Source organism: Myxine glutinosa, chromosome 9 (assembly GCF_964187855.1).
Source record: "Myxine glutinosa chromosome 9, kmMyxGlut1.1, whole genome shotgun sequence".
NCBI classification, from domain to species: Eukaryota; Metazoa; Chordata; class Myxini; order Myxiniformes; family Myxinidae; genus Myxine; species Myxine glutinosa.
Genome location: NC_136269.1, coordinates 39,142,468 through 39,159,674, shown reverse-complemented (window position 1 = coordinate 39,159,674; position 17,207 = coordinate 39,142,468). Strand labels below are relative to the sequence as shown.

The 17,207-nt window shown below is 42.7% G+C and overlaps 1 protein-coding gene and 1 long non-coding RNA gene across 7 annotated transcripts in view; one reads left to right on the top strand and one right to left on the bottom strand.

Moving 5' to 3' along the window:
- Positions 1-6,389: 6,389 nt before the first annotated feature.
- Positions 6,390-10,838, bottom strand: LOC144893606 (uncharacterized). The gene is made up of 2 exons (XR_013624521.1): positions 10,540-10,838; positions 6,390-7,824 (listed from the first exon to the last, which is right to left on the bottom strand). It is a non-coding gene; the product is annotated as an uncharacterized LOC144893606 (long non-coding RNA).
- Positions 10,839-11,441: 603 nt separating this feature from the next.
- MLH3 (mutL homolog 3) overlaps positions 11,442-17,207 on the top strand; it is a 65,484-nt gene continuing 59,718 nt past the window's right edge. For 4 of the 6 annotated variants that reach the window (XR_013624520.1, XR_013624519.1, XM_078784273.1 and 1 more), the window contains exons 1-2: positions 11,454-11,570; positions 14,324-14,497. Coding sequence is in view for 4 of the 6 variants with exons in the window: in XM_078784273.1 (XP_078640399.1) it covers positions 14,339-14,497 (159 nt within the window). In the remaining 2 variants the exon portion in view is untranslated. Of the gene's footprint in view, positions 11,571-14,323; positions 14,498-17,207 lie in introns of all 6 variants that reach the window. The other 2 variants (XM_078784274.1, XM_068129281.2) reach the window with 1 other exon arrangement.

The window sequence follows — 17,207 nt, the reverse complement described above, 5'->3', positions numbered from 1 at the left end:
AGAAGACGAATTTGGTTTATGGGAGGAACGGGGAAGACAGTAGGGATGTTTGTTGATTTGTAAAGTAGATGTTTATGGGTAGTGTTGTGTTTTGTGGATACAGTAAGGGGTAAGGGAGGGGCCATGTAGGTTACCTGGTGGGGGGGGGGGGGCGTACGATAGGAACGTACCTGTCTCACCTGGTTCCCATGTGCCCCCAGTGTGCATCACCTTGTATTGCGTGCACTTTTGCGCCCTTACCACCTTACTCACTTGTCTGCTTCTTTTGTCTCCCACCTCCGAGGATCTGGCTTTGGGGTAGAGAGAGAGGAGAGAGAGGAGAGAGAGGTGCTGGCTTCGCAGTTGTGGGCCTGCACTTTCGCTGTTTGCTGCCTGGATCGATACACCATATGGACCGCAATGTTTGTGGCCACCCACCATGGACCGCAGCTCTTTTGCGGCCAAGCACCACCCGTGGATGGACCTATGGGTCAACGTGGCACCGATGCCATACAAGGTGAACCACTAACAGTTGGCCCCCTGACGGCCACAATAGAGAAATGGACGCGGTTGGCGCCTTTCTTTATTTTTGAAAGAAGTAAGAAGGCCAAGTGCACCACACGAAGGCAAGACCAGCGGCAGAACATCGGCCGGCTGCGACACCACACAATGATTCATAAACACTTTATTGGTGCACCGGATGGTGCTCACTGTGTGATGGGGTGGTGCTTGATGCTTGGAAGGGGTGCTCTGCACATTATTAAAGGCCGTAGGCCACAGAGCACTCGTGGGTTGGTGTATCGATGCTGGCATGCGTGCGCTCTCTATGCATAACATCTGCATGTGTTCCTCCAAAAACAGGTCCTGGATCGTAGTGTAAATATCAGCGTAGTCTTGTGTAAATAATGCTCCCTACCGGCTGTATGTTTAGTTTGAGGATTCTTTCCGGATTCGGTTATCCTGTGGGTGTGTTTCTGTGAGGAGAAGGGTGCAACGTCGCAGGGGGACATATTTACTCATTTGTGAATATCTGTAAAACTGTCACACTCAGGGTAGAGTTAATAGTAGAGGGAACTACATTGCGTGCCACACTAAAGTAGGTAAAAATTTATCGGGTCGGGACGCCCCGAGGGTAGAGAAGGGTGCAGTGTTGCGAATATGGAATTTGGCCTCCATATCCGCTTGTAAATATTCCCCTATTTCCCCAATACTCCCCAACTATCCCCAATCCCCCATTCCCTAGTCCCATTGTCTGTAAACAACACTCTGTAGAACCGACCTTCCCCTTTTTCCCCCATTAAATGTCGTGTCCAGGTCCACCGCATCTCACGTAGACAACTTTCGGACATCTTGCTAGTTACTCTTATTCTATGTCAGTTAAGGACTCGTTTCCATTAATTCTGACTCTTCGTTGCACCAGAATGTGATTATATGGCACCAGTAGTGAGTTTAGGACCTTCCCATACCTCCTTCCATCTTCTTCCCCAAACAACAACAACAACAACAACTACAGCTACAACAACAACTACAATCACGGCGCGCGGGGGGAGTGTGCGTCCTCCCACCAGCTCGGTTAGCCGCCATGACCATGCGCTCCATGGGGTTACCACGAAGGGGCTCCCTGTCAGCCCCTCGTCAAGGGCGGAGCCGGTAACCCCCCCGCATGCACCCAATGAGAAGCAACGAGCCGATTCCATCTGGGGCGGAGCTAACGAGCCGAGGGCGTGTCACTCCCCGCCGGATATACGCAGCACGTACCGGACGTGACGTGAGATGCGCCCCGAGCTTGAGCCTTGAGAAGACAAGAGAGCCACCTCCGAGCGCTGAGAGACCTCCTGCATCTTTTGGGCCGCGCTATCCTGTCCCTGAGCACAAGGTGCACCTTGTGCTGGCCATCGAATACCCGCTTTCCTTGCCATCAATCCCCGTGTGAGTCAGCCTTTTGTCCCGTTTATCTGTCGTCTGTTGGGGTTAATATAAGTGTGTCTAAGTGCCTGTCTTTCTATGATGTCCCTCTTGTAGTTGTAATCTAACCTTCCGCCTTAATATAATCTCCTCCGGAGGTCTTGAGAACCGTATCCCTGGTGTCGTGTCATTTTAATCCCAGCCGTGTGTCTTTTCCTTCATTGATCTAGCGTAGCGCGATTAGTCAACGTTCGGGTATAATCGGGTAACTTGTGCAGACGTGGTCATACCAAACCGCTCGGTAAATAACATCTAAGCCGCGTCTGTAACAATATTAATTTGTATTAAAAGGTGCCGCATGCCTCTCGAGTCGCTGCACGTCCGGCACACATCGGGACGTCTTCCTCTTCTCCTCGGTACAAGTGCAGCGTCTCACTATGCGTAAAACAAAATGGCGCGGGTTATTCAAAACTTTTCACTGATTTTCAGCTTTTATTCCACACTTATAGACATTTGGAGACATAGGTATGCTTATATGGAAGGGTTAGTCATAACTACATAGTATCACACATATCTTAGGGCGACAGGAGCAATAGCTGGAGAGAAGTTCCGATTACAAACTTCAGAAATAAGCGTTTTAATGATATAGATACCTGGTGATGTTTGTTTTATTTAAAATCGGTATAAACATTGGATTCCTCCAAATAAATAATTATCAAACTTGCAAAAAAATTGGTTGGTGTTGGGAAGGTCTGTAACACCACCGACAGTGTAGCTGTTCAGGATAAAACCTTACTAATTAATAATTTAACACTCAACTTAAACAAAGCCAATGGAAATCTGACGCAACAAAGCCGGGCAGTGTATAATCAGCAGAGGTCTACAGGCCTGCGTTCGGCCCACCAGGAAACAAGATGGCAGCCAAATAATTTTGTTTTGGTGCTATGGTGGGTGGAGTCAAGCAATAGATGTGGGTGTGATCCAGCAGCTGTCTGACCAATGACTGCACATTTCAAAAATCGACCCCAACAATAATCCCAACAACAACTACAAAACCAACAACAACGGCAAAGCGAAGCATTTATGGACCTCCAACATGTTGCAGGTAAAAATGCAATTACAGGCACATTTAAAAACATTTTTTAAATGAAACTTTAAAAATGCAATCAACATTTGGGGACGAATGAAATACGTCACGATTTTTTGGATTTGACCCTCAGTTCATACCCCAGAGGATGGGGACTTGGGTTCACAGGGGACAAAACGGGAAAACAAAATTTGATATTGGGTCAATCTAGGATTCTATGTGGAACTTTATGCCACAATCCTGGTGGAACTTTATGCCACAATCCTGGTGGAACTTTATGCCACAATCCTGGTGGAACTTTATGCCACAATCCCGGTGGAACTTTATGCCACAATCTTGGTGGAACTTTATGCCACAATCCTGGTGGAACTTTATGCCACAATCCTGGTGGAACTTTATGCCACAATCCTGGTGGAACTTTATGCCACAATCCTGGTGGAACTTTTTGCCACAATCCTGGTGGAACTTTATGCCACAATCCTGGTGGAACTTTATGCCACAATCCTGGTGGAACTTTATGCCACAATCCTGGTGGAACTTTATGCCACAATCCTGGTGGAACTTTATGCCACAATCCCGGTGGAACTTTATGCCACAATCCCGGTGGAACTTTATGCCACAATCCTGGTGGAACTTTATGCCACAATCCTGGTGGAACTTTATGCCACAATCCTGGTGGAACTTTATGCCACAATCCTGGTGGAACTTTATGCCACAATCCTGGTGGAACTTTATGCCACAATCCTGGTGGAACTTTATGCCACAATCCTGGTGAAACTTTATGCCACAATCCTGGTGGAACTTTATGCCGCAATCCTGGTGGAACTTTATGCCACAACCTTGGTGGAACTTTATGCCACAATCCCGGTGGAACTTTATGCCACAATCCTGGTGGAACTTTATGCCACAATCCTGGTGGAACTTTATACCACAATCCTGGTGGAACTTTATGCCACAATCCTGGTGGAACTTTATGCCACAATTCTGGTGGAACTTTATGCCACAATCCTGGTGGAACTTTATGCCACAATCCTGGTGGAACTTTATGCCACAATCTTGGTGGAACTTTATGCCACAATCCTGGTGGAACTTTATGCCACAATCCTGGTGGAACTTTATGCCACAATCCTGGTGGAACTTTATGCCACAATCTTGGTGGAACTTTATGCCACAATCCTGGTGGAACTTTATGGCATCTTTCAACTTTTCTTTAGGTTGGTATTATGAGGGTTTGCAAAGGCACGCCATCGAATTCACTCTAGTTAGCTCACCTGGAACAAAGTTGAAGGGAGCTTATGCGATGGCGCGTCGTCAGTCTGTCTGTCTGTCAGTCCATCCGTAAACACTTGAAACTTCTTCTCTGAAACCGCTGATGATATTGCGACCAAATTTGGCACGAATTATATTTGTTGTGTTGTAACTAAAGTTTGTTCACGGCATTAAAAAAATCGGGGTCTAAGGGGGTATAAAAAAAAAAAACCACCTTTAGAGGCCATTTTTCCCCGCAAGCGGGGGTTGGCCTTTTTCGGGAACCGTGGTTGTTGTTTTTTGGTCCCCTTTTTGAAACAATGTTTTACGGCCGGATGCCCTTCCTGACGCCAACCCTTTTTGCCGCCTTTAACGACAAACAGGGAATTACCAGTGAACTGGTACTCAATTAGCCGACCTCGGAAGGATGACAGGCTGAGTCAACCCCCCTGGCGTTAATTCAGCGATCGACCGGGATTCGAACCCAGGATCCTAGGATCCTAAGCCGGCACCCTAGCCGCTAGCCCAACACCATGGTCTAAGGGGGTATACCGGGGGTTAAAGTGGATCCAGGTCCCCCCCCCCCCCCCCCCCCCAAATCGGAAATTGCTATTTCCTCTGAAACTACACACACTATTTCGATGAAACTTTATCACAACCTTCATCACCAGTGATGCACTAAAGTTTGTTCAAGGCATTTTAACAAATCTGCCCCTTTGGGGGTCTACGGAGGGATTTTCCCCAAAATAGGTATTTGCTTTCTTCTAAAAAACTACACACACAATTTCGATGAAACTTCACCACAACCTTCACCACCCGTGATGTACCAATGTTTGTTCAAGGCATTATAAAAATTGGGGTCTGAGGAGGTATATGGGGTTGGGGGAGGGTGGTTGCCCCCCAAAATAGGTATTTTTTTGGTTTGTTTGTTTAAAGTCTTATGATTATGTTAGTATGGTTCTACATGCTTCCCTGTCTTCGAGAAATCATTGAAATTGGTTTAAAATACCTTTAGTCGGCGCAGTATACTGTTTATTCTACCAGGTGAGCACCAGGGGTATTGCCCCGATGTTTTATAGTATGTGTTTAGTTTGCTCAGGGTTTGCTCTTGGTGTATGTTCAGTTTTAACAATGGGGCATATCCAACTCATAAAGGTATATTATATTAACCTTTAAATAAAAATACAGTAAATAAGGAATATTATTAGGAACACAAAAATATACTGCAAACCTTTATTGATTTTTACAACAGCAAGTTTTGTAAGTTACTACAATTTCATGTCCATAAGTTATTTAAACCACTTTATCATTGTCTGTGAGGTTGTGTAAGTTTAAGATGGAATAATTCTTCTTTCGTTGCTGTATTAGTAGGCTTTATTCCCTCTCTACCTACAGATTTAGCATGATCTACACCAAGTATAAGGCATGACTTCAGCCAATGATATGTCATTTGCAACTTGCTTGTGCCAGTTTATGTGTATCTGTCGGCTTATTCACAGGTTTGGCTCAGAGCACATAAAAAGATCATGGAATTAGGCCAAAGCTTTAACTTTTCACTCTTCTCATCACAGACGATCATCTACCATATAAAACACGATGTCAGTTTGTGTGTTTGTACAGATGTCTGTCCCCCTTCACAAAGGTAGGTTATCTTCACAAGGGTCCTTATAAAGGCCAATATTTCAACATGAATGTGTGTTCACTTTGTTCTATTTTTGAGGATAAAATAAACTCGAAAAATATTTTCCATAAAAGAGTAATTATTTATCTTCTATTGGAATTGTAGCTTGTAAACTTGCAAACCGAGCCTCAAGGGCAGTGTACAAAAGTATTTTTTTAAATAACAATAAATACAAGGTGCAGGGAGGTGAAATTCACTGCACACGATGTGCAACGCACGCAGAGTAAAATGAGTGTTACATCCGTAGGATGTCTAATAAATAAAGAAGATATAAGCACACCTGACACAAGGCCGAGGCTTCAGACTTTGGCATGCTCATGAGACTGCACTGTCGAATAAACTGTTCCATCCTGTCATATTTGACGGGCCTTTTATAAACTTATGGGTTCTGTTGAATGGGTTTTCCTGAAGGGTTCTTATGGGTTCTTATTATGCTGTAATAAACGGAGTGTTTCATATCTCGAAGGTGGCTGAAGAAAGGAGAGAATGCATGAAAAAATTCCATTTATATATAACAATAAAAATAACATAGCTTTGAAATACATGATTAATAAGAAATGCCATTATATAACTTGAAGAGTTAATTCGTACAGTTGCAGCAATATAATCACAAGAACAGCGGTCCATCACCTGTTAAAAGTTTGCAAAGTGTGCGACTTATTCTGGCAATTACAGACAACGACTCCCAATGATGTACGGTGGTCGACACAATACTCAAGTAATGGAATGCATTAGTGTACAGGTCAGCTTTTGTTCATGTGCTTCTCCATGTCCTTGGCAAGTCCCCACACGTTTGAAGAGTTGAAGACCTTCCTCTTCTTTTGCATGATCTTCGTGCAAATTTCAACATGTTTGATCAGATGCTCCTCCATAAAAGTCCTTCCACGTGAAGGGCAGGACTCGAGCCACACAAGTGGTTCAGTAATTGAAGTTCTGAAAGGCCGTGCAAGCTCAACTTTTGTTTCTCCATCTGTCGATGTTCCTCGCAGAGATTTTTGGTTCCCCAACGTTTCTATCTGAAACGCTTCCCTCTCAAGGTCGTCCAATTTCCGAATCAGTCGTTTCTGATTCTGTTGTGCGATCCGTTTATCCCTTTGTGTTACCATGAACTCATGATGCAATGCTTTGAGTTTCTGGAAGACCTCAAACTCTCTCTTATGGATTTCCTGCTCCATGTATTTTGTTGGCTCGATACCACGTCCATCGTGTGGACGACCTTGCAGCTTGCTCAAACATGGTTGTGACAGTGTTTGTGACTCTGCATCTCCTCTAGCTGGAGTCTTGTTTTTTCTTGTGTCTGAAAGTCTTTCTTTGATTACAATGTGGACCTTGTATTGTCGGTATGAGTTTATCCTTTCTATGTTCCTCCAACAAAGCATGCTGCGTTGAAATTTCATTGATGCTTCTGTCAATAGCAACATAGTTTTGGATGGCAATATCATTTCCCATTTCCACAGAACCCTTGATGGGTGGGAGTGGCTTGATAACATCGACTCCAGTTATTTGCCTCTGCCACCCAAGCATTTGCCCTTTACTGTATTGTATGTCAGAAACTAAACCGATGCTATCCTGATGGGCCTCTGAGCGGGAAATGGCACCGACAAAGTGGACGCTTTTCGAGTGATCTTGAAACCTGCTTGGAGTACTGCTGGTCCGACGAAAGCTTCCTCTTGCTTCATGAGGACGGCCACGCTTCATAATCTGCAAAAGTACTCTGCGGTCCCGTTCCCGCTGCTCTTGGTAGGCATGCTGTATCTGCTGAAGTCGTGATAGACCTTGAGCAGCTGGTTTAGCCTGTGAGTTGTCTGGTCCATGTGGAGCTTCCGTAGACCTCAGTGTTTCTTTGCCATTGTATGTGCAAGTGAATTGAGGGCTGGTTTTGGATTTGGAACTCATGGTTTTTCTCAGGCAAGAACAAAATAACCTGGAAAGCAAAAACATTATGTGTTTGTTTTTAAGACAGCCGGTGTAAGGCCACCAGTTCTGAAGGACGCGGTGTGCACACCCTGATCCAAGTCTCCCTTTGGGCACGACACGTGCGGAAAACGGATTTCACAAATACCCTTTACAAATACAACTACGCACGTCATTCACATTATTGAGGTCATGTGGGAAATGAAAAATGACATGATTGTAATTAGAAACTGTTCAGAAACATGTTCAAAAGTTGCCTCTTCTTGGTCATGATTGTATAGAAATTATCACGTGATTGCATCTTCGATCTATTACCCTTGAGTATTCAATCCAATATGGGCCATAACATAACGGTAGTGAATGGACTTCGATATGTATCAGCCTCTCATTATGACATTCTCAATAGGAAGATATATTGTTTTACATTGGTTCATAGAGTGTGAACATTTCAAAACTAGAGAGTTCATAGAACACGTTACCCCACACAGTGTACAAGTATATCCTTCAATTTAAATAAAATAATGATCCGCAAGTTTAGTGCTCTTGAAGTTGTCCATAAGCAGTCCCAAATACCACCCTTATACACTACCCCTTTGAACCTTTATTTGGGTCCATTTGTCTGTCTGCACAGAATAAGTATGCTTTTCTCTGCAACCATTAGTCCGATTAACAATAATTTTTTATCAGAGGTGCACCTCCTCCTGCAGAATTTTTAAATGATAATTATGACGTCATAGGTCACGTGGTATGGACGCCATCTTCGAAAAACCGAAAAACTTTGCACCTATATATCCCCAAAAACGCTACGTACAAAAAATTAAGACATGGCTCATTGTAAAGAACTTCACATGTGGAATAACATATGTTAATGATGATGCCATAGGTGCCTCCATTATGACGTCATAATTTCACAAGTATAAAACTTCATCCAATCAGGGTGAAATTCCTTGAGCGTCATCTAGGGATACATTGGTGTCGAAAAAAGAAAATGACGTTATCTGTCACGTGGTTCCGCAGCCACATTGGATTGAACATAAATCTATGTCATCAATAAACCACACAGACACAGCAGGTAATAAATACCACACAAACTACAAACATGTCCTGGCGAGGGTCTGCAATCTCTCATTGCTCTTTCTTGTTTACATTGAAATACTACAAAACTGGAGGTTTGTGGAAGTATTATGACTCTATGACAGAAGATGTGTGTACGACAGTCTGCAAGTATATAATTAAATTTAAATAAAATAGAGATTGTTTAAATCATATTATTAAATTAAATTTACCACCATTTTCTGCAGTGTGTATTACATTACATTAGTTATTTCTGCTTGTTTTATTTGCCCATTATAAAATCTTTATGAAAAGTAAGTTTCTTGTTTAAAATCTAACATTCGATTTAAATAAAGTTGTTCCTCGATCATAAACTGATAAGACAGACAGACTTACAGACGGACAGACATGAACCAATTGCTTATAACCCCACTTTTTGCTACGCGTGTGCAGGGTAATCAAAGACTCAGTAAAGATTCAGTTACTTTAACCCAAACATTCCTCAATTTATATGGAAAAATAATTCCAAGGCGTTAATATTACTATGACATGATTTTTAAAGACGGACTTACCCTCGTCCCGCAAGAGACAATTAATTCTCGGTTCACTTGCTGGTGTCATATTAACGTACACACCCAAGGATGGGGTACAATACTACGTATAAACAAACACTTTTGCACATGATATTCCGGAATACCTGATCATGCTCTATTCATGACCGGAATGTTTTTGCAGTTTTGGGAATGATATATGGCGAGGTTGTTACTTTGTGACTTTTGTAAAGCTCATAATCAATACTATAGAGTACAGGGAGCATGGAGGCCATCATTTTTTCTTGAATCTAATCACAGATATTGATGCGACAAATATACATTGATGCGTATCTACCAATTTGTTAACTACCCTAATAACTACCTTCTCGTAGTGTTGATCTGGCAACATTTTTGGCCCAAGCCTTTCACAAAATGACTGGACGGGCCTGACGTTTGACTGAGCATGATGGGAATTTTGGAATTGGCAACAATTTGCCTAATCTTTGCAAAGGCCACCCTGGGAACTTTAACATCCAACAATGAATGCGAACAGAAGGGATACCCATGTTGAACGTCCACACATTGGTACCTCGTCCTTCCTGTAAAACTCCAGGATGACAGTTTATAGCTGGGGTAAGAATTAAGTCCAGGGACACACACACACACACACACCCACACACACACCAGCAGGGGGTATGGTGGAGTGATGCTGGGTGCAACTTGCTCCACCTTCCACGACATATATGACATGTGCAGGACACTTATGCAGAAGAACATTGGTAGGCAATGGACAAATAATTACAGGATATGGGATTTGAACGCATGCTCAAATGGAAACGCCTTACGATATGATCGGATATGTGAGACGAGCAGTACAAGTGATCGGGCAGGGATCTTGTTGCCTGTGAGACACAATGGCGCTGGTCGTGTTACCGTGAACATACCAAAATCTCCTTAAAGCAGCCAAAAATTGCAAAATATAACCAGGAATTCTCTGAATCATCATAAAGGGGATAATGTTGTTGAAGATAAATGATAACAGAAGAAATCAGCCAGGATGTCAGTATTTCTTATAGATAGATACCATGGGTAGATAGATACCATGGAGCGGATGAGGAAGAAGAGCCTGTACACAGTACCTTCACATACTTCTCTTTTCGCAAGCTTCATGTCAGGACATGTACATCTCAGCCCAAGCTCTTAGTCGTGTCATACTTGTAAGTTCTTCCAATATCACATTGTCACCAACAGGTGACCTGACATTATTTTGTGTGAGGCAGATTTACTGGATTTGCATTCCAAAAAGTCCACAAGGGTGTGTACACTCTCTGGAGAGCCACAAGACATAGATGTCACATAGATGATAGACAGATCTGTCCAACCTCAAGAAGGAACTTTCAAACTTGTCTCCCTCCTCTAAAACCTGGTGAAACCTTATCAAGGCTGTCTCGGAGTATGCTCTCCCTTCCATCCCTTCCCTCTAATCAAATGGCACCACAGCCGACTCGGCTCGTGAGAAGGCCCCGAATGCTTCAATTCTGTGTTTGCTTCCAAATGTTGTCACCAAACTCTCCATCTTGGTTCGCCGTCGATCCACTTTTTTGAAATTCCGACTTCTTTCCTGCAAGTCCGAGCAGTGTCCATGTGTTTTATACCTCTTTCTGGACATCAATTTTGGTCGATTCCCTCGACTTTTCGAATGTCTGGATAGGTAACCAATTCCAAAGATGAAGTAAAGTACAGTGGCACAGTCTCTATTTACACGTTGCCTTTTACAGTAATCCTGTCATTAAAACTATCCATTTTGGTTAGGCGCTGTCTATTTATTACATCAGAGTGGATTGGAGCAGTGAAGGATGATGGAAGAAGGAGAGGGAAGTTTCCTCGCTCGAGAGAAAATATACCTCCGCATATCCAGGTATTCCTTTGACTTCAACTTTACCGTTTAAACTCGCACGAATATTTGTGCTATTGACACATTAATATTATCTTTACCGGGAAGAAATGAAATCATAAACAGACAAAATTGATGATTAAAAACAACAACAACAACAACAACTAACCCGGAAGTAGAATGCCGTCATGCGTTAAGCAAGCTAAATGGTATTAAAAAAGGGTTTGCTCGTGGTGTGCACGTGTTGACTGCTGTAGTACGAGGAAAACGCAGAAGGTAACCTGTTGTTACAATGCACTACGTTATTTTAAAATACAGTTTATTTGTACATATAGTTATAACGACGAGCAAAAGATCACTGCGGTTCTTAACCGTGCTTATTTTATTCGTTATTAAATATTACATCTCTTGTTTCTTTCTGTTGAAACTGAAAACGAAATATCTCGTTGCCTTCACTTTGTCCTGCCTGTATCGCGAAACGCACACAAACACACACAATGGAGGTGGCTACTTTATTCGTAGGCCTACCACCTCCTGGAAACCACCCACGTGCGGACATAACAGCCAACAACAACAACTTATACGCATGCGCGAACACACACACACACACACACACACACACACACACACACACACACACACACACACATTCCATATATGCACACATTACATATGCCCACACATACATATTCACATGTCGCGGTTAACTTATCCGCATGTGACGGTTACCAACGGCAATACCATATGTTTGGTCTAATTCACGTGCACGGGCTTTTGCTTTTGGTTTGTTGGACGTGACGCACGCGCGGTTGTGGGAGCCACGCCCTCCGAAGAGGGTTTTGGCTTTATAAAAGCTGTGACACTTCCGTTCGCTATCGCCTTTGGAGTGTGCTGGGTTCTGTACGAATAAACAAGCTTTGAACTCAACCAAATGGCCTCGTTCTCTCGCCTTCCGCGACTCCTAAACACACACACATATGCGCACACATACAAATACGCACAAATACATATATACACATATACACACACATACATATACGCACACATACATATACGCACACATACATATACACACACTTAGGCCTACATATACCACGCACACATACATATGCACACATACATATGCGCACATACATATACGCACACATACATATATGCACACACATATATGCACACATGCATACACACACACATACATATACACACATACATATACACATACATATGCACACACATACATATGCACACACATACATATGCACACATATACATACACACACATACATATGCGCACACATACATATACACACACATACATATGCACACATACATATACGCACACATACATATACACACATACATATACACACACATACATATATGCATACATACATATACACACACTTACATATACCACACACACATACATATACACACACATATATATGCACACACATACATATGCACACACATACATATGCACACACATACATATGCACACACATACATATGCACACATATACATACACACACATACATATGCGCACACATACATATACACACACATACATATGCACACATACATATACGCACACATACATATACACACATACATATACACACACATACATATATGCATACATACATATACACACACTTACATATACCACACACACATACATATACACACACATATATATGCACACACATACATATGCACACACATACATATGCACACACATACATATGCACACACATACATATGCACACATATACATACACACACATACATATGCGCACACATACATATACACACACATACATATGCACACATACATATACGCACACATACATATACACACATACATATACACACACATACATATATGCATACATACATATACACACACTTACATATACCACACACACATACATATACACACACATATATATATATATATGCACACATACATATACACACACATACATATCCGCACACATACATATACCCACATACATATACCCACATATATATGCACACATACATATACACACACATACATATACCCACATACATATACGCACACATACATATACCCACATATACATACATAGATACATACATACACACACATACATACACACACTACATATTATAGCACTCATACGACTCGTTAAACAAACCATAACTATGCCTAGTCGTATGAAATATTACAACTTTTAACGGCCCCATTTATTCCCACTTTGTGTGGTTGGTCAGGAACGTTTTTGACCCAGCTCTCAACCTTATTGGAATCTCTTGCGACAAGGCTGAAGTACACTGCCAAGTTTTTTTTTTTGTTTTTTTTTCTCTCTCTCTCTCTCTCAATGCAGGCAAGTCGGGGGTCACTGCTTTCTACCAATATAGCCCCCTCTACGCACACACCCAATCTACTCCAGGATGCATGTGTTCTTCCAGTAACCCCCTCCTGGTTAAACTTCCAACATCCATGCTGACAGCATAGCTCCATTATTTTGTTCCTCATTTCTCTCGTCTGCGGAACCACCTTCCTGTCGCGGATGGCGTTTGCGTTTTCAGATGCTTTCTAGTTGCATTTTCTATCAAGTTTTTCTTGTTTCTATAATTATTTCCAAAACAATATATATTGGCATGATGGCCTAGAGGTACACACACTAGCCTCTAAGGTCTAACCTGTCTAGCATGGGTTTGAATCTCAGCTCAGCTTCATTCATTGGTGGATGCTAAAGTTTGTCACGTTGAAATGTTCTTGGATCAAATTATTTTCCCTGGTTGTTGGAATTGTTTGTTGTTGCATTACATGGAGAGACAAGAAAACAGATAAAATTGCCCTATGCTGCTGATGGTAAATTAAATCTCACTCTTGGACTATGCCTCTTTATTGTTAAATTTGTCCCTTAAATTGTTACAAATTCATCTGTAAACTGTATGAAATGTTGGTCGATAAGTTGTTGGTTTAATCTCGCTGATCAGAGCATTTTCCCATCCGAGCATTTTCCCGCCCGTGCAGCCGGCAAGCACAGCCATGATCTCGGAGCTGCCTCTTGCCGTGCAGACGCGGCTGCGCTCTGATGTGGCAGTGGCCAGTGCCGCACAGTGCCTGGAAGACCTTGTACTAAACAGCTTGGATGCAGGGGCCAGTTGCGTGGCCATCCGCTCCGCGTTGCTTGTGTTCCGTTTACAGGTGGGATTACGTGACTGCGAAACGGAAAGAGTAACGAGATGTGATAGTTTTCAGAATTTTCACGTTACATACATCCGAAACAAAATGCATCATTAAGCAGGAAAATGCAACTCCATTGTCTCCCGTCTAATGTATGCGAAGGCAGCCAAGTTTACATCACTCCTTAATAACATGCAGGCATATATTGGAAACATATTTTCTGTGGATTTAGATTTAATGTCATGCCATGTTCAGCTGTAAAATAGAGACTATTTTTTCTTATGATTTGGTGTAATTGCTTCCCCGTTATACTTTGGCAGTTTGGTGTGAGAGAGGGGGATAAGGAGAAGGAGGAGGAGAGGGAAAAAGGGAGAGGGAAGGTGGATGGGGAGAGGGGTATGTGTGAAGGAGATGAAGGGGAGGGTAGAGCATAGAGGGAAGGTGGATTGGTGAGGGGAGTTGAAGGTGAGGCTAGAAGGATGGGCATTGCGGATGTCTCAGGGGCGGAGGGTGAGAGGAGGGAGAGACTTCATGATATGTAAAAACAATCCTCATTACTTTTTACTCCCACCTTTGTGTGACTGTGTAGCAGAATTGTCAGGTTTATAGAAATTTACGTAATTAATGCTAAGCTCTTTTATGAATAGCACCGTACTTTTTGGCGTATAAGTCGATACCATTTCCCCCAGAATTCTGCGCCTTGACTTGTACTAAGAATCGACTTATCTTTGGTTTAAGACATTGAATTGCATAAATGAAAAAATATTGCAAAGTGTGGTATTTTCTAAAATAAATGGTATATGTTACGGATTCATCACTTCCGTTGTGGTTTTCATCCACTTGAAACATTTCTGGTTCCATGTATTATTATTATTGTGGTTTGAGGGAAATGACGGTTATTGTTGTCAAAAGGTAAAAAGGTTAATGTTTTAAATGAAACCGGAACCGGACGACGACGAAGCGGAAGGAGAGAAAGAGGGCGGAGCGAAAAAGTCAGACAAGAAGCGAGTCGTTTCAAGGTCCGGGGCGAATGTTGTCGAACGAAAGTCGCTAGTGAACTTTTGGGGTTCCTGGGAAAGGAATTCCTGCGACCGAGTTGTTGTCGCTGTGACTGATCCACCTGCGTGTCAGGGTTGGCGTTGGATTCCGAGGAATCATCGTCGTGTCATTTCGACCCGAGTACGGGCCGTCGGCCATTTTGACTCGCGCAAGACTTGTGCTTCGCTCGTGGTTTCGTTTCTTTTCGACAATTCTCACCGTATTCAGACGTCGATCTGGGGCGTGTGTGTGACGTGGCTTTTTGAAGGCTAATTCGTCCATACCCGAGGGTGTGATCTCTCAGTCGCCTGTAGGGTGCCTTTGGATTTCCCAGTCGCCGTGAGTGCGCCTTTGTGCCGCTTTAACCACGTGACCCTTTTCTCCGCTTTGGCCGCGTGCGCCTTTGTGCCGTTTTGGGCGGCGTGACTGTGCCTGTCGTCTGAACGAGATTCTGGTTTCGATTCGACATCGTTCCGTTGATCACTGGAGGGATCAATTCTGAGCTCGAAGACGGGAATATAGAGACATTGGGGAATGTTCTTTTCCACTCACTTGGAGCACAGTGAGTTACCTTATGCATGCTAGCTGATGGTACCATCATAGGAGATATATTGATTGTACTCTTGATTCCTGTTATTGTTGTACTGTTATTCTTGTGTGATTTTTAATACAATATTTGTTTGTATTATTGGTGTTTGTATTATTTGCAATTGGTGTGGTTTCACCATTGATTTTTGACACAGGATAACATATTTTTCTGCCGTGACTCCTTTCGGGGCTAGGAGGTACACCGTGACCAGGGGGTCGGGGAGTAAATTGTAAATTTATATTAATACAGTATACAAAATACATTTCATCTTTAATCTCACTTAACTCAATATTAGAGACAAATATGAAACAAATCAATGGAGAACACAAATGCACACCTAAAAGAACAGTCACAGGTGTACTCTGGTAGAGGTATTCCTTACGCTAAATGTAGGGCCGCGATTGCTTGTCGGGACCTTGAGACGTGCGAGTTTGGAGTTTAGGTGTTATAGGGCATGGCTCATGGTGCTGATAAACACCTGATTGCACATCTCGTGGTGCTGATACACACCTCAGTGCATGGCTCATGGTGCTGAGTGCAGACCTTCATGTCTTGGACAGACTGTTTGAATATTTGTTGGCTAGGAAGGCAAAGGGAAGGTAACCTGGAGTGATACGGCAGTTCCCTCACCCTGATCCGGCTTTCCGGTGAGTCACGTGGCAAATCTGTAATTGAGGAATTTCCGATCGAGCCATCAAACGAGCCCCGGGCCGAATTTGGATCGGAGAATTTGTCACCGAGGTGCGGTGAGATTGTGCGATCAGAGCACTGGGAAAATACGAAAATACGTTTGGAAAAAAACATTGAGGATCAGTTGGAGGAATCTATTTATAGTCCCAATTTATATGAAAGGTCGTCACACAAAATAATTCAAATAACAAGTACAGATACATTCAAAGTAAAGCGCCCCCATGCCAAATAAATAAATATCCTCCAGCGCGGCATTGCCGGGGCGCCTGAAGTGCCTGGAAATGCCGCCGTGCAGCTCATAGAGACTATTGGGGGGGAGAGGTTGCAATAATTGATTGATTAATTGCATAATTAAAATCAATAAATAATGATCATAAAATATTTTCTTAATAAATTGGCTAATAGCATACCTAA